The 18,972-nt window shown below is 31.4% G+C and overlaps 1 protein-coding gene across 1 annotated transcript in view; it reads left to right on the forward strand.

The window, feature by feature from the left end:
- The window catches only part of PRMT3 (protein arginine methyltransferase 3), a 102,995-nt gene extending 84,098 nt beyond the window's left edge, over positions 1–18,897 (forward strand). Inside the window, exons 14-16 of the mRNA XM_039865583.1 lie at positions 6,082–6,132; positions 6,328–6,415; positions 17,962–18,897. Of these exons, the coding sequence (XP_039721517.1) occupies positions 6,082–6,132; positions 6,328–6,415; positions 17,962–18,071 (249 nt within the window). The 3' untranslated portion in view covers positions 18,072–18,897. The remainder of the gene's footprint in view (positions 1–6,081; positions 6,133–6,327; positions 6,416–17,961) is intronic.
- The last annotated feature ends 75 nt before the right edge of the window (positions 18,898–18,972 follow it).

Genomic DNA, 18,972 nt, shown 5'->3' on the forward strand with positions numbered 1-18,972 from the left:
GAGTATTTAAGATGCACAATAAAGCTACATGCCTGTATTAGAGTTTCCTGTTCTTCAAAGTTATTGTGAATGATTCTCATCAAATTACAAGCATGATCAAACTATCCCAGAAATTTACTGTATGCATATGTTTTCCTTTCATTCTGTTTTCTGTCATTGTTTTTCTTCTTAATTACTACTCAGTCTCCCTTCTCTCAGTCTAAGGGAATTTGTAACTACAGTTTTTCTGACTGTGGTATAATTCAGTGCAATTTTATTTATTTAATGTGACCTTGCCTTGCAGATTAATTTAGCTGCCATTGATATTTGATTTTGATGCTTTTTTTTTTTTTCTTAGCAGTTCTCTTTGCCCCTGACAAGATATATATGTGGAACAAAAGAAGAATTTATTCTGTGGTCAGGCTTTCTAACTTATCTGATCTTTTTCAAGCACATGTCAAGCTGTGCTACAGTTATTTATTACCATTGCCTATTAGTTTTCATTTTCAATTTCCTATGGTGGTTGTTTTCTTATATTTGAATGACTTCCACAGAGAGAGGATAAATTCCTTGAAATTAACATTTAAAAGATCTAGAGATAGCCTGTTAAAGTGATGGTAACAGGTAGTGAAACTAAAAATGAAAAAAAAAATGGCATATTTATATTCTGCAGCAACATAATGTCCCCAAATCAGTTGACATATTTGGTTATAATGGCTTTGCAGAAATAAATATACTACTCATATTTCAGTTGGTTTATATGACTATTTCAAGTTTAAGGTGTTTTTTTTTTTCTAATGTCTGTTTTAATCATTAAAGATTACTTATAAAGAAAAAATAATGCCCTTTCCCTTTGAGGGGCATTCTTGGCCTTACTTGTGTTTGAGGATACCCATTTTTAAACAGAAATTTTCTTTGGTTTTTCAGAGCAAGAGTATTCTACTTTCTCAGTTATGTGAATGCTAACTATATGATGAGTAGATTATCTGCTCATAATTTTTAATCCCAGGTGAATTTCTCTGTAGCAGCTCCTCATGCTTCTGCTTAATGTGTGTTGTGGAAATGATTTTAATATTACCCTCAACCAAACAGCATTAGGATGGTAAATCTGCATGAGGAGTTGAAGGTACTATGCTGCCTTTCAAAGGGAACTATAAAATAGATGTGATTTCAGATTTTGTCAGGGATCTTTGGTGACTTCCCGTAACCAGAATTAATTACATCTTTCATTTTTTTTTTTCCTATTTATTTATTTGCCTTGAGGCTTATAAATTGTTATTTGGTTACCCCAAACTACCCAGTATTTTTTTTTTCCACTGTATTTTTGGAGGTTTGAAGGAGGGTTAGTTTTTATTTGTTTGTTTGTTTTTAAGTAAATTTCATAGATAATTGGATTTGGGAATTGGAAGACAGTTCTAAAATATCATTTATTCTCAAATATTTTTATTTTTATTTTTAAATTTTGTTGTAAACTTATGTATCAGTCTCTCCTCATCATTATATAGTCTATAATATAAATTCTGTAATTGTTCTACTATATTAATATTGCCAATCTGTTTTTACCAGAGTTAAATGTATGATGTTTAAGTTCATGTATGCTATACATTTCAGACTCAGGTAACATTTTCTGATAATGTTATAAGAGCTTCTTTTAAACCTGAATCTGTTTTCACAAAAAGTTTTGTTAGCTTACTAGGATTTTTTTCTACTTTTTTATTTTTTAGTAACAATGTAAAGAGTACATAAAACATAACATATGTGTACCTTAACAAATAATTATAAAGTAAACCCCTCCTTAATGAAACCCAGTTACTAAAATCATTAAAAGTCTTAATGTTTTCATATAGTTTGGCAATTTCTTATTACTATGACCATTTCATTTACATCTTCTCTACATTCTGCTTTCAGTTTGCATTTGCTGATCTCTTTTATTGGAAAATGTCATTTTTGTAGAAATACTATTTAGGGATACATTTTTTTTTCAAATTCATTTAGTTTTTCCTACATATTAGACACTGTGTTAGCCCTTGGGATTAGAAAGATGAGTGATTTGGGGGTCACTGTCGGAACTGATACAAAGGTAATGCTTGAATTGAATGCCTCTCCATTCAATGCTGCAGATCATTTAATTCAAGTATTATTAAAAATAGCTTATCAATCAGTATTTATCTACAAGATTACTTTTGATGGCCAAAATGGTATTCTATTATATGGAAGTATTATGATTTATTACCGCACCTATTGTTGAGAATTTGAGCTAAAATTGACTTTTGTGGCTAAATAGCTGCAAGCATTCTTAATAATTTACATAGAATAATTTTAGAATACATAGGTCAGTGAGTATGTACATTATGTAAACATTTTAATTGCGCGCATAACATACACTTACAAAACAGAAGGGCACACAAATCAAAAGCATAGTTTGATAAAATTGCCTAGAATGAATATCACCACATACCCAGCACTCAGTTTAAGAAACAATAGTACCAGCAACCAGGATCCCACCATGTTACCCGTTCTAGTTTCTACCCCTATTGCAAGAGTAACTACTATACTGACTTACAACACTATAAGTTTTGCTGCTTTTGAATTTTTGATATATAAATGGAATCATAGTGTGTGTACTGTTTCATGTCTGACTTCTTTTTAAAACAAATGTTTTGTCTTTTAATACATATTGCTAAGTTCCCTCTAGAAAGATTATTTCAGTTTATTTTCCCAACATGAATGCCACATTGCTCACCAAATTGTGGATATTATCATTTAAAAAGTGTTTTCCCAAACATGATCAAGGAAAATTATATCTGGTTGTTTTAATTTATTTTTTCTAAGTAGGTCAAACATTTTTTTTCAAACGCTTATTAATTATTTGATTTTTCTTTTATAAAGTTCCTGCCTTGTCTTTTCTTAATTTATTTTGTCATATTGTAGTCTTACTAATTTGTAGTAGTTTAATGTACAAAGAACAAATGACCATTTGTTTTATTTATATATCACAAATATTCTCAGATTAGTTGTCTTTTAGTTTAGATACTAAAATTTTTAGTTTCCCTTAGATTAAGTTTCTGCCTTGTGTGTGGGGCTGAAAAAGCCTTCTTCAGTTCCAAATTTTATAAATACTTGTATGTATTGGTGGGAATTTCACTCTTCCTCCCTCCTACCCTCCCACTTCCTGCACTGATCTCTATGGTTACATGTGCAAACATTGAACCCTACCCAAAATGATGTTATAATTTTTGCCTTAAACAGCCGTAAGTATTGTAAAGGAATTCCAAGGAAAAGGTAGTTTTTATATTTACCCAACTATCATTTCTGTTGTTCTTCTGTGATCTCTGATGTTTCAGGTTTCCTTCTAGCATTATTACCTGTTAGCCTGAAGAACTTCCTTTAAAATGTCTTCTAAAAAAGTCCATTGACAGTGAATTATTTTGGTTTTTCTTTACTTGAAAATGTCTTTATTTTACTTTTATTCCTGACGAGTATTTTTTGTTGGATATAGAATTTCGAAAAGGTTTTTTCTGCTTCAGTAGCTTTTTATTTTCATTCTTGACCTCCAGTTACACATATGTTAGATACAGGTCCCTGAGGCTCCGTGCATTTTATTTCAGGCTTTTCCTCCTCGGTTTTTCAAATTAGATAATTTTGATTGATCTATCTTCAGATTCGCTGCTACTTTTTTTTTTTTTTTTTGTCATCGTCTTCTGCAATTCAGCCCAGGGAGTTTTTTGTTTTCAGTTATTATTACATTTTTCAATTCTGAAATTTCCATTTTTTAATAGTTTCTATTTCTCTACTGAGAATTCTCATATAATGATTCATTGCAATGTGTTTTCTATTGCCTAATTTCTATTACAGTTATAATTTCTGTTTTAATGTCTCATCTGATAGTGCCAGCATCTGTCTTTTGATTGTCTTTTCTTTTGAGAGTTGGTTACATTTTCCTACTTCTCTGTAAGTTGAGTAATTTTGGATTATATCCTAGATGTTGTGCATATTATGTTGTGTGGATTTTCGGTCGTAATTGTTTGGAGAATGTTGACGTTTGGTGTTAGCAAGCAGTCAACTCATAACATAAGTTCTGTCAGCAATATCTGGGCAGACAGTGGTTCAAATCTGTTTCATTCTGTTTTGGGTCTTTCTTGCACATACACACTTTAGGAATTAGTCTGAGACTTGTACAGGTTTTTCAAATCTCACTTTAGTCTCTAAGCCTTTACTTGATTTGGGTTTTCTTCACACATTTTTTTTTCAGGAGTTAATCCTGAGACTTATGCCAGTGATTCAGGTTTTAGTTCAGTTCTCTGAGACTTTGTGATTTTGGTTTGGATCTAATCTGAGCTACATAGTTCAGGAGTTAGGCTGAGACTTGTGCAGCTTCATACAAAGAATTAAGGGATCCTCTTCACTAGCTCTCTCCTCCCCATATATGGCCCATGCTCTCCATTTTTTTCATAGTTGATAGTTGTTCCATCTGTTAGTTATTCAATTACTTTATAAAGTGTATTGACTATGTAATGAGGCTTGCTATATTTAAGAAACTGAAGGCTTAAAAGTTAATTTAACTAAAATTTATTGAGAATCTACTATATAACAGACTTGTGCCAGGTAAAAGGCATGGAAATATAAATTAGACATAGGCTTTGCTCCTAAATAAATTGCAGTTTGATAGGGCAAACTACCTAAATTGTAGGATATTAAGAACCGTAATAGAATTCTATACCATAGGACATTCACTCAGCAGATGCTAATTGTGTACTATGAGCCAGGCACTGCTTTGGGCACTAAGGATATAGTGGTGAACAAGATAGACAAACAGGAAAAAACTTAAGAAAACAGTTAAATTAGTCAATGGAGAGGTATCAGGAAATCAACTGAAAAAAAAGTTGTGTTTTAGAATGTTCTCATTAGCTGTGGTTTTCTATAACAATCTATAGCTGACTACTCCATCGCTTTATAATTCTATTTGACAGAATTATATAGTATTTCACTTCTCTTTTGGTATCTAAAGTATAAAGAACCTTAAGATTAAATATTGAGTTTGGTTTGGATTCAGTCTATATTGACCCTACAGATCAATAAAACTTCACATTCTCAACAAAAGCAGCAGAGTACACATATTAGCTTTGTAGTGATTTTTCAATAATCAGTGTCCTATTTTTAATACTTTATAAGCTTTATTTAATGCCAGTTTTAAAAAGATATTAAGTCAAGCTAGTCCCGTTAGTGAAAGAAAAAGAAGTGGTATCATTTAAATTTTAAACAAAAATGAATGAAAATTATATATCTGAATATGCTAATTTTTTGTAGAGACCTTTTCATATCACAGTAACCCTTAGAGTTACTTTGAAGTTTCTCCTTTGAATATTGCTTAGCCATAAGTTTCACTTGAGTACTATTATTCATTTTCATTTTCAGAAGAAAAAGTAACATTCAGATATTCCATTGATCTCATTGCAAAAACATTCATAGTACTTTGCTTTAAAATTGGATGCACAATATCAGAAGAAAGTTAAATGAGTTGCCATTGTATAAAGAGTATGTTTTAGTTACTTATTGCTGTGTACTGAACTACCCTAAAACTTAGTGATTTAAAGTCTCAATCATTTGGATTTGTTTCCGATTCTGTAGTCTAGGCTGAACTTATCTATTAGTTCTTCTGCTGGTCTTTTCTGGAGTCTCTTAAGCTGCTGACGTTGTCTGGAGGCTTGACTAGAATTGGAGGGTCCAAGATGGCTTAACTTGCATGGCAGCATATGAGTGAGAGAGTCTGGGTCAGCTAGGGGCCGACTCAGCTTCTCTCTCTCTCCATGTAACTTTCAAAGTAGTCTACCGTGGTCATTTCTCTAATAAAACATATTGATTATTTGATTAGCCTTATTACCCTTATTTTATATAGTTTCTGTGGGGGAAAGCCAAACTATATTACTTAACTTTTACTTATAACATCTTTTCTAGGATAAATAGTGACCTGCCATAAGTTTAAGAGGTATTTGTCTTTGAAATTGTTTTATATTTGCCACGTTTTAAAAGACTGAATAACTAATTATGTCATGTAATTAGTTTAATAGTTATTTGTGTTCCTTTCCTTTTTTTTTTAAACAGGCAATTGCTGGCTACTTTGATATATATTTTGAGAAGAATTGCCGCAACAGAGTAAGTATCATGAGTTGTCTCATAAGAATTAATTATGTGAAATACACTATATTTTATTTTTGTGCCCCAAGGTGTTTGATCCTAAGCATTTTGCTATTGTAAGCAATTGAAGCTTATATTTGATGTAGTAAATTAATGTACCATGATATTAAAAATCTGTACTTCATCAGATACTCTCAAACTCTACCAATGCAGGTCTTGTTTTCTACGGGCCCCCAGAGCACCACAACACACTGGAAACAAACAATATTTCTATTGGAAAAGCCATTTTCAGTTAAAGCAGGTGAGAGAGAAAAGTGAAGCATGGGGGGAATGTCTTGAATGTCATTCATTCTGAAGTAAACAATATTTATTCATTCTACAACCACTTTTTATATGCCCACTGTATTTGAAGCAGTATAACAGATGCTAAGATAAAATGTTCTTAGTGCTTACCATCTACATAAATTTTAGATGGCATATTATTTCATTAAAGAAGTAATTTAAAAGAAAACTTTGATTTACATCCAATTTCTGCCAGTTCAAATGTGTGTTACATATTATGTAGCTATTATTTTGAGTACCACAGAATAATTCAGAAAACTTTTCTTTAAACTTTTCTTTCTTAGTAACTAGTGTTTACTAAGTCGTAAATATAATCAAAAGAAAATAGTTTCATTTTCCAAGTGACTAAAGAGAAAAATTGCCAATAGAGGTAAGTAAAGTATAAATTACAGAGACTGTCATTCAGTAATTATGATATTAAAAATATATTTGTCTAGAATGAACTCCACTGTCTCACCTCCTCAAATAGTAACACAGTTTTCAAGGCCTGCACTTCTACATTCCTTTGTTGTGTGCTTCATTGATCGTTCACTTATATGAGTATCCATAGTTATTTCATGCTATACTATACTAAATTCCAAAAGTTAGAATTTAATTATGGAACTTTTTTTTTTTAACTTTTTATTACATCTAAGTTTTCTTGTCACCTTTACTGTAGGAAAGCTCAATGTATAACAAACCTCAATGAAAAGATATTCAACATCATTAGTAACTCAGGGAAAAGATAATTAAAACTATAAGAATACATAAGATTTAACAGTGACGAGTGCTTGAGGTCAGGCAAAGCAGCTGGGGCAGCTGCGAACCAAACAGTTCTGAGTTTGCACAGGGCTGTGGTATTTAAGTTTCAACAAGCTAGAGTGGGAAGTCCATTAAGACTCTATTCAGTAGAGATTTCAGGACTATAGCTTCATAGTGGGAATAAAGTATCCCTAGAATAGAGGCTACTCTGAATACTTCCTAATCAATCTTAAAAATAATCCTTGAAATGAAACAAACTGAAACTTAAGTAACGTTAATGACAAGAAAGGAAACAACAAAACTCAGACATTGAACAACATAAAATTCACGATGACCAGCATTCAGTCAAATACTGAATGTAGGAAACTATCAGTCAATAGAAACAGACCCAGAAATGATAGGATTAGCACACAAGCAAGTTGAAACAACTACTTTTAAATGAACATAGGAGAATATGAGAAGATATTTAAAATCCAAATAGAACTTGTAGAGATGGAAATTACAGTATCTGAAGTGAAAATATCATTTGATGGAATTAGTGGCAGAAGAAAAGATCAGTGAACTTTAAGATACAGCATTAAAATGTATCCATAGTGAAGCAGGGAGAAGGGAAAAAAGGTGTTTTTTTTTTTAAATGAACATATAGTAACCTGCAGAAAATATGAAGCACTCTAATTTAAATATAATAATAGTTTTTTGAAGAAGAAAGAAGGAAGAAGAAGAGGAGAAGAAGAAGAAGAAGGGAGGAAGAGGAGGCGGAGGCAGAAAATATATTTGAAGTAATAATAATGACCAAAATGTTCTCATGTTTGATAAAAACTATAATGCACAGATGGAAGAAACTCAGTGAACCCCAAGTAGGGTCAACACAAAGAAAACAATACCAAAGCACATCATAAACAAATTGCTGATAAACAGTGACAATTTTAAAATTTTTAACATTAACTAGAGAAAAGGGAAACATAAAGAGAAGAACAAAGGGAAAGAATAACTTCAGAATACTCATCAGAAATTAGGTAAGTCAGATGAGAATCAAATAACATTTTCAAAGTGCTAAAAGAAACTATCAACCTAGATTCTATATCCAGAATACATATGTTTCAAAATGAAGACTAAATAAAAACTTACCAAGAAGAAAAATACTGAAAGAATTTATTTTCAGCAGACCAGCAATATGATATATTAAAGTAAGTTCTTCAAGTGGAAGGAAAATATCACCAAGTGGAAACTTGGATCTAAACTAAAGAATGGAAAATGCCAAAAATGGTTGAAGTATGAGTATGTAAAAAAGCCTTTATTATCTGATTTTTTAATTTCTTACAAGATAATTGACTAAAGCAAAAAATAATAACTTACCCGAGTTTCAAATGTTTGGAGACATAAAGTGGCAATGATAAAAGAAATTAATGAGCTATTAGAAATAATTGTAAAGTTCTTATACTGGATATGAAGCAATTTAATGATAACCTGTGATAAATTTAGTATGCACAATGTAAACCTTAGAGCAACAGCTAAAATATCTTAAATTCAACCACAAAATATAGTTAATGTAGTAGTGGAGATAAAATAGAATCCTGAAAAAAGTTCAATTCATAAGAAGAGAAGAACCTAAACAAGTGGACAAATAGAAAACAAATGGTATGTTGGTAGACTTAAATTCAAATACATTGATAATTACATTAAATATGAATAGTCTATATACATCGATACAATGGACTATTCAGTGTTAAAAAGAAATGAACTATCAACTCATGAAAAGACATAAAGAGATATTACTAAGTGAAAGAAGCCAATCTAAAAAAAGCTACATACTTTGTGATTCCAACTATATGACATTCTAGAAAAGGCAAAACTGTGGAGATAGTAAAAAGATTAGTGGTTGCCAGGGGTGGGGGATACAAATAAGAGAGCACAGAGGATTTTTATGGCAGTGAAAATGCTCTGCATGATGTTATAATAATGGATATATGTCATTATACATGTGTCCAAGCTCATAGAACATAAAACACCTAAGTTAAGCTGTAGACTTTGAATGATTATGATGTGTCGTCAATGTAGGTTCATCCTTGGGAAATCTCTTGTAATTTCTTCTCAATTTTGCTATAAACCTAAAACTACTGTTAAAAAATAGTTAAAAAATACAAATAGTCTAGACATGCTTATTAAAAGGCAGAAATAAACTGAATAGAAGCAAGATCTAACTAAATGCTATCTACAGGAAACACACTTAACTCTAAAGGCACAGTAATTTTAGTCCCAGGTGAGATGATGTAAGCGCATTCCATATCTCACTCACCAAAAGGAGCTTTGACACCAGAATGCATGAAACAGCTATTTGAGATCTCTGAAAAGTAAATAATACCAGATTAGTTGGTAAAGAAAACCAGAATTCGAAGTACCATTGAACTGGTGGTAAATCGTGATTTGTTTTCCCCCAGTATCCCTGAACCCGGACTCCAGACAGCCTGAAACCCAGAAGAGAGTGTCAGCACAGACAGAAAGCTCCCAAAGGAGCCCTGTAATTCTAGCTTGAGAAGTGGGGAAAGGATCTAATGCTTAAAGAGTGGGGGAAATACCCATTTTTCTTTTTTATCTTTTTCTCTGTTCTGTCATACTCCAGCCCCCGGAGAATCCCACAGTGGTAGCAGAAATAACTGTGGCAGCAGTGGGGACCTGCAGACACCTTAAATTCTGAGGGACAGTAGGTAAATGAGTAGCTGTGACTGTGTCCCAATTAAATTTTTTTTTTGCAAAAACAAGCAGCCAGCCTCAAAAACGTTCCATAAATCAAATCTTTAGGCACAAATTGCTTCATTGCAAATTCTCCCAACCACTTAAAAGAAGAAATAATACCAGTTCTAAACAACCTCTTCCAGAATATAGAAGAGAGCTAATTTTATTAGGGCAGTATTATCTTAATACCAAAAACTACATAAAGATAGTACAAGAAAATTAAACTATAGACCAGTATCCCTCATGAGTGTAGATATGTAAATTCTCAACAAAATAGTAGCATATCGAATCCAGCAATATTATAAAAAGAACAATACCATGACTATGTGGAGTTTATTGCAGGAATGCAAACCTTATTCAATATTTTTAAGTTATTTAGTGCAACCCACCATGTTAACAGTCTAAAGCAGAAAAAAAAACACATGATCACATCAATGGATGCAGAAAAAGCATTTGACAAAATTCAATATCCACTTATGATAAATAACAGCAAACCAGAAATAAAAGAGAACTTCCTCATCCTGATCCACAAAAAGTCTACAGCAAACCTCATATAAATGGAAAAAGACTGAATGTTTTGGGACAAGACAAGGATGTTTATTCTTACCACTCCTTATATTGGAAGCCTTAGCCAGTGCAATAACGAACAAAAAAGAATTAAAAGCCATTTTCAAGAAAGAAGTAAAACTCATTATTTACAGATAACATGATCGTGATAGAAAACTAAGGAATCTAACAACAACAAAAAAAAATATAGAACTAACAAGTAAATTTAGCAAGGTAGAAATATATAGGCTGACTCTAAATTTTATATGCAATTGAAAAACAGTAGCCAAACAATTTTGAGAGAGAACCATATTGGAATTCTTTATGTGATTTTAAACTTATTAAAAAGTTACCATAACTTAGATAGTATAGTATTGGTATATACTATAGACAAACATATAGATTAATAGAACAAATAGAAAAATCCAGAAATAGATCCACTTTTATATAATTAATTAAATTTTTCCAAAGGACCAATATAATTCAATGGGAAAAGGATAGCCTTTTCAAGAAATGGTGCTAGAACAACTAAATATTTATGTAGGAAAATAATGAATCTTAATTCTTTCTTATACCATATATACAAACCAACTCTAAATGAGTCATAGACCTAAATATAAAAGTTTAAAACTTCTAAAAAATAAAGTAAAACTTCTATAAGATGTAATCTTCGAGACTTGGGGTAGGCAAAAGTTTATGAATGTGAGATACTGGTAAAACTTACTGAACTGCACATGTAAAATGTGCACATTTAATTATATGTAAATTATGTGTTAATAGTTAATTTTAAAAATAAAACCCCTCATGGGACAGTGATACCTCTGGGATAAAATCCAGATTCCTTACTATGGCCCTTTACAATCGGACCGTTTTAAATCATTTCTAACCCCACCCTGTTACAACCCTATACATATCCATCATATGCTTCAGCTCATTTTTTCGGTAACTTTTCTGTCTTCCTCTTTGCCTTTGTCTAAAATATTCTTATACCTAGAAAGCTGTTTTGGCCATTTTCACTTGGTAAATTCCAATTTTCCCTTTATGACCCAGCTTATTTTTATAAATCTTCCCTCATTGTCCTCAGATAGTTAATTACTCTCTGTTCTCTCTGGGCAGTTCATACATACTTTCATGTTACAACATCCCGGTGTGCTGTGATAAAGCATTCTAATAGAACCCTCACTCCTTTTTAGGTCTGGTGTAGTAGTATTTGCCATATTGTAAATACTCTGCTGAACAAACAAATAAGTGGAGGAATAATATGCATTGTTATTGAATTCTAATTTCTTTTTGTCACCTTGAGTGACACCATGCCAAGGGCATTTATCTAGCTGTTGTATTTAGTTCGCCAATTTTGCCAACTTTGATTTTCTCAGAAATTTCATCATATTAGTATACTTGAGCAGGTTAGTGTTCAGGTCTATCTTGGCATGGCTGTAAGAGTTCTTTATAGTTGTATTTCGTTAAACTAAAAGTAGTTTTTGACTCAGTATGCTATGACATTTTTAGCTAAAGTTAAATAAAGCCAGGAGTCTAATCAGGAAAATTTGCTGTGTATGTCAAGCATATTTTAGTGTCCAGAAAGTCCTATGACAAGATTCTTTTTGAATAAGTAAAATAGTATACAAATACCTGTTTGATTATTCTGCCTAGATTGTGTGTGTATGTGTGTGTATTGTCAGTAATGGAAAATCTTTTTTTTTTTTTTCGGGTAATGGTAAATCTACCCTCCAGAGCAGACTCGATATTTAAAAAGTAGGAAAACAGTGTGAATAGAGAATTTCTCAGACTAAGAATTCGCATTTGGCCAAAAACAAAATTAAACTATAAAATAAGGAGATAATGAGCCTACTTTGTTTCATTTTGGTGATTTTTTATTTTATTCACAATGTAGTTCTAAAAATAGTTCAAAAGAAGTAAGTATTTGTACTTCCAGCACTGTGGGAGTAAGAATGAATATTAAATGAGTTAGAGAACACTTAAAGCTAAATTTGGGGTGTATATTTTTCCTTTTCCTCTAAAAATAATATATAGTGTTATTGTACAAACTTACATGAGTGTTTATTTTAAAAATACAAGTCATTTTGATGTGGTTTGGCTTTGAAAATATGATTAAAGTCAGACTATTTCTTTCTCTATGTATGCCCAGTAAACTTTTATATGGAGAACCCATTTTTTTCTTTTACTTTTTACTCTAAGCTTTAATAGTGATAATAATGATTTTCCCCCCTTCTTGTAGAGAAATGAAATTTCATTGCTCTGGAAGAAAAACACTAAAACAAAATTGAAAATGAAATTAATTTTTTTCTTGATTGAACTGTAACACTTCTTTGTAGTATACTAATCGCCATCTGCCAATGACTAAAACAAGGTGGTACAGCTCAGCTCCATAGAGAATGTCCTTTGCAGTTCTCACCACAATAAACATGCTTAACAACATCAGTCATTTTATATCTCTTTGACACTGATTAATTGCTCCTATCTATTCTCGTATTATAGCCCCTGCCTTGGTACTTTAGTCAGGCTTGAACAATTGAAGAGAGTTCAGCAGTGTAAATTATGTATTTATTACTGTGACCCTTCATGCTATTTAATTAACTTAAATAGATCCTGTTTACACTCTTAATTTGAAATTAAGGTTAATATAAAAGTAGTTATTTTACTTGTATTTCATCTTAAGACATGAAAATTATACTGTGAGCTTATAAGGCAGTTACTGTTATACCTTTTTAATTATTCAGATGTTTTGTTTTTTTAATAGACACAAATTTTTTGTGTGAAAATTTAACAAAAGCATCCATTACTAGTTCATCTTGACTTGGGTTATATTTCTGAATTGAGGAATGCATAGTGCTCTTGTAGGCATATCCTTTAAACCTGATGTGAATTTGATAACCTGCTTTATAAGCACCATTGAACCTTCCTATTTTTACCCTTATGCTAAGATTGAATAGAACATTTAGAAACAAGCCAACTTACATTTTTTTAAACATTTTTAAGGCAACCTAAATCAAAGAGCAGTAACCAATAGGGCACACACACCAAAAAGAAGTATTTGCAACAATACCTCATATACTTCAACAAGAAAATATACTAATGCACAAAAGGTTTTTTTTTAAGATGGTGATTAAACATTTGAAACCATACCCGTTGCCACTGATAATCACTGAAATGGAAATTGCCATGATCAGATTCTGGTGGTTGTTTATCTAAATAACAAAGGTGTTTATATTGTTTTATTTATCTATTTATTTATCTATTTATTTATTTCTGAATGAAAGAAACTTTTATTGAAGTAGGAGACAGAAACACACGGGGTCCCTCTTTTTTTTCGTTTTTACATGGAGTCTTTTTTGATGGGATTTCCGAGCTCAGGGAGGCCTGGGCTAGGGACTGTAGCGAGGCTTGTGCCCTGGCGCTGGGGCTGCACATACTTGTAGAAGATGGCTTGGTTTCTAACAATACCCAGTGTTACTGAAGATGGAAGGAATGTAAAACTAGAATATATGTTATGCCTTTTATTAAGGTATCCCACTTCTGATAATCCATCAATAGGAATTGATTCAAAATTCAGACTCTTTTTCATTCTTGCTAGTCTAAGGAGTAAAAGTAACATTGTTTTCATTTTCTTTTAAGTTTCTTTATAGAATTTTTTTTTTGTATAGTCAAATCTTCAACCTTTTCTTTTTGATTTCTGACTTTGATTTCATATTAAGAATATTGTATTACTATATTTATACAATTTTATTGAATCCTTCCCTCAGTGATGTAAAGTGCCCCACTTACCATGTAGTGAATCTTTATAATGGATTTTTTGGTTTCTTTACTATGTTACATTTATCTGTGTTTATTTCTAAGATACCACATTTTTAAAACAACTTTGTTCTATAATTTACATGCAATGAAAATTCACATTTTAATTGTATAGTTCGATAAATTTTGATGTATGTATACACCACCCTAGTCAAGATATAAGATATTTCCATCACTCCAAAAAGTTTCCTCCGTGATCCCCTGTGTGGTCATCCCCAACTCCAGTCCCCAGACCAAGACAACCATTGATCTGCTTTCTATTACTGTATATTAATATTACTAATACTAAAGTATTGGTATTCCTTTAGAATTTCATTTCAGTGGAATTATACAAAATGTAATCCAGCTTCTTCTGCTTATCATATCTGTGTTATCAGTAGTTGGTTCCTTTTTATTGCCTAGCAGTATTCCTTTGTATGGACATACTACAGTTTACTTATGCATTCACCTGCTGCTAGACTTTCAGGGGCCATTATAAATAAAGTTTCTACATACATTCAAATAAAAGTTTCTGTGCAGATATATGTTTTCATTTCTTTGAGGTAAATACCCAGGAGTGGAATTATTGGGTCTTACGGTAAGTGTATGTTTAACTTTATAAGAGACTGGCAAATTTTTTCAAAATGACCGTACTATTTAACACTCCTACCACCAGCGTAGATTCAGTTGCTCTATATCTTTGCCACCACTTATACAAAAGGTCAGTCATTTTAATTTAAACCATTCTATTGTGTATGTAGTGATAGTTGTGCTTTTATTTTGAATTTGCCTAATGACTAGTAATGTTGAGCATCTTTTCATGTTTATTGGTCGTTTATATATCTTTTGTGAGATTTCTGTTAAAATGTTTGCTCAATTTTTAATTGGTTTAATGGGTTGTTTGTCATCTTGGTATTGAGTTGTAAGGTTTTATATATATGAATACGAGTTCTTTGTCAAATATATGTGTCCCTAATATTTTTATCCCAATTCCCAGCTTGTCTTTTCATTTTCTTACCAGTTTTTGAAGTTTGTCCTTTTGTGTCTTAAGAAATCTTTGCTACCCTAAAACTAACATCACAAAGATTTCCTTATATGTTTCATCTAAAAATTTTTATAGTTTTGCCTTCTACATGTAGGTCTATAATCTATTTTATGTTAATTTTAAGAATAATTTTTCATCCTTTTCCAAATGTGTGTTAGGTTGTTCTATCATCATTTCTTGAAAAGACTGTCCTTTTTCTATTTAATTACTTTGGCTCCTTTGTCAGAAATTAATTGACCGTATATGTATAGGTCTATTTCTGAGCTCCATTTTGTCCCATTGATTTTTAAATCACCATATAAATTTTAAAATCAACTTGTTAATTTATATATTTAAAAAAAAAAACCATAAGGATTTCGATTGGTATTGCATTCAATCTATGGATTACTTTGGGGAAAATCAGCATCTTTATTTTCTTTTTTTATCAACATCTGAATAATATTGAGCCTTTAATCCACAATCAAAATGTATCTCTCCACTCACTTTAGATCATCTTAAGCATTATTTCATAGTCGTATGTGTTTAAATCTTGCACATATGTTGTAACATCTATTTCAAGTATTGTATGCCTTTTTTTATGCTATTGTAAATGCTATTGTGGCTTTTTATATCAATTTCTAATTCTTCATTGTTAATGTATAGAAATAAAATTAAACTTTTTATATTGACCTTATATCCTAAGATATTGCTAAACCATTTTACAGTTCTAGTAGCTTATTTTATATATTGCGTTAGGATTTTTTATAAGACCATGTGGTCTACAAATAAAGACTGTTTTACATCTTTCTTTTTCTCTAATCTATATTCTTTTTTTTTCTACCCTTGCACCTTACTACCCTGATTAGAGCATCCAGTAGAATGCTAATTAAAAGTGGTCAGAGTGGACATCTTTGCCTCAGTCCCAATCTTAAGAAGAAAGCATTCAGTCTTTTACCATTAAAAATAATGTTATCTATAGTTTCTTAGGTTGAGGAAGATTCTTCTTAGCTTACTGAAAGTTGTTATTAATTTTGTCAGATGCACTTTATACATTTTTTCTCTAAGCAGTTTTAGCTATAAGTCTACATAGTTTATATGTTGTTTCATTATCATTCAGATCAAAATACAATCTGGTTATAGTTTTTATTTTCATTTATGGAATATTTAGAAGTCCGTCATTTAATTCCTGAAGCTTTTTGGATTTTTCAAGTATCCTTCTGTTACTGATTTTTAATTTTAGTTTTAGTCAAAGAACTTATTCTGTATGACTTCTGTACATTTTTGAAGATTTATTTTATGACCCAGCATATGATCTGTTTTAGTTCTAACGATATCAGTCAGGTCACATTGCTTAATAGTGTAGTTCAAGTCTTCCATATTCTTTCTGATTTTCTATCTAGTTATTATTGCAGTTATCAACAAAGGAGAAGTGAAATTTCCAACAATAATTGTAGATTTGTCTGTTTCTTATGGTTCTGTCAGGTTTGTGTCATACATTTTGAAGCTCTACACATACAAAAATTCATGATGTCTCATTTATGAATTGAACAGGTTATCATTTGAAATGTCTTTATCTCTGGTTATATTTTTTCATGAAGTCAGCTTTATCTGAAATTAATATAGCCACTCCAGCCTCTTTATAATTAATGTTTATATAGGATTTCTTACAACAGACTTTCATTTACCCCCTCTGATCTTTTGTGCTATTGTTATAAAACATTTCACCAGATGTTTTAACCCAATACGTTGTTACTGTTTTTGCTTTAAACCATCAACTAATTGTCATTTAAATAAATTTTAAAAAAGAAAAGAAGTCTCTTATTTAACCACATACCTACCATTTCTGGCACTGTTTATTCCTTTGTTTAGATACAAGTTCCTTTTTGATATCATTTTCCTTCTGTCTGAATAACTCCCTTTAACATTTTTTATAGTTACTGGGAAAGGAGTTTTGGCTTTTGTTTCTTTGAAAAAAGGTTTTTATTTTACCTTCTAAAAAATTTTTGCTGAATATTGAATTCTTAGTTGATAGATTTTCTTTCATTTCAAAGATGTGTCTAGCTGATGCAAATTCTGATCTCACTCTTTTCTCTCTTCCTTTATATGTAATAGGTCTTTTTTTCTGTGGATGTGTGTGATATTTAGTTCCTAAAAATGTCATTTCCTGAAGGCTCTTTCAACATGTTTTCTTTCCCTTAAATGCCATTCCATGTGCATTTCTTAAGTTAACCATGACTTTAGTCCTCAGATAATTCATTAATTAATTCTTGTGAAACATTGCCTTTTACTGCCCTCCAACCATCCCTAATCCTCACCTTCAGCATACTTTAGACATATATCTATTGTATAATTGTTGATACAGCTGTTTCTCTTCACCCTTGACCTCCTATGAACTCATTGAGGGCAGGAACTATGTCTTATATTTTTTTGTATGCCCAGGACTCACCAGAGGACCTCGTATTCAGAAGCCTAATAAAACTACTCCTCAGGCCTGCATGACCACTATAATTTTGCTCACTCTTTCGCAAAGAGTTGAGAAATGAAATATTTTTAAAAATTTGTGAAACATCTCACAACAAAAAAAAGAGAAGTGCTAGATATACATTATTACTTTTCTGCGAGACTGTTTTCTCTGAATCTTAAACATGTTTTTTGCCTTTCTCCTATAGGTGAAGCCTTGAAAGGAAAGATCACAGTCCACAAGAATAAGAAAGACCCACGTTCTCTCATTGTGACCCTCACATTGAATAATTCAACTCAAACTTACAGTCTCCAGTGATAAAGCCACAAAAGCACAACTACCTTGCAGTTTTTTATCGTGGGAGCTGGATGGGTATGGGATGGAGGGAGGAGTTTTATGTGAGCACATGGGTGATGGATCCTTTCCTTAATGAGTCTCCTCAGTAGAATCAGGAATTGATGTAATGCAGCTAAGGAAGGAATCCACTGACTAGTAGTCCACCCATATTCACATTCTTGGAAGTCTGTTCAGCAAGATGTAACCAAATGTAACTCCTACATTGAGTTTAGCTATATTGGGAATTACTTAAATTAGCCTAAATTTGGAACAGAAATAGTCTTGTTTTTAGTAAGTTTCCTACTATAAATTTTAAATACTAGTAATTGATTAGTTATTTAGATAATGTTTTATTAAACATTAAAGGCATTACACATTTTATTGCAGATTTCCTCTTTGAGGAGTAGTTATTAATCGTATTATTTGTTAGAATATCAGGATATGATAGATAAAAGGCCAAGTGTAAGGGACTGAAATATGGAAAAGAGCATCACACAGTTCATATTTGAGGACAGCTTAGTTGATTATCCTATAGTTCTGTCCCTTCGTCCCTCTGCAAATATTCTTTAGCAGTTTAGTTTTCTAGTACTGCCCAAGAAATCTCATTTCGATACATTTATTCTAGGTTTCATAAAAGTTTTTAAAGATTGGGGTATTTATTTACTAATATATCTTTTTCAAACTAGATTTATGTGCAAAGTTATACATGTAACTTAATGTGCTTATCACCATATACAGTTGTGTCATTTATAATTATTGACTCAGTTTGAAATGCAGAAAACATTTAATAAAATGTATACAACAACCATTAGTGTTATAAAATGACACTTCAAAATATTAAGGCATTTAAAACATTTTTTAAAAAAATTTTTATTATAATTGG

Source organism: Pteropus medius, unplaced genomic scaffold, assembly GCF_902729225.1.
Source record: "Pteropus medius unplaced genomic scaffold, Ma_sr-lr_union100, whole genome shotgun sequence".
Lineage (NCBI taxonomy): Eukaryota > Metazoa > Chordata > Mammalia > Chiroptera > Pteropodidae > Pteropus > Pteropus medius.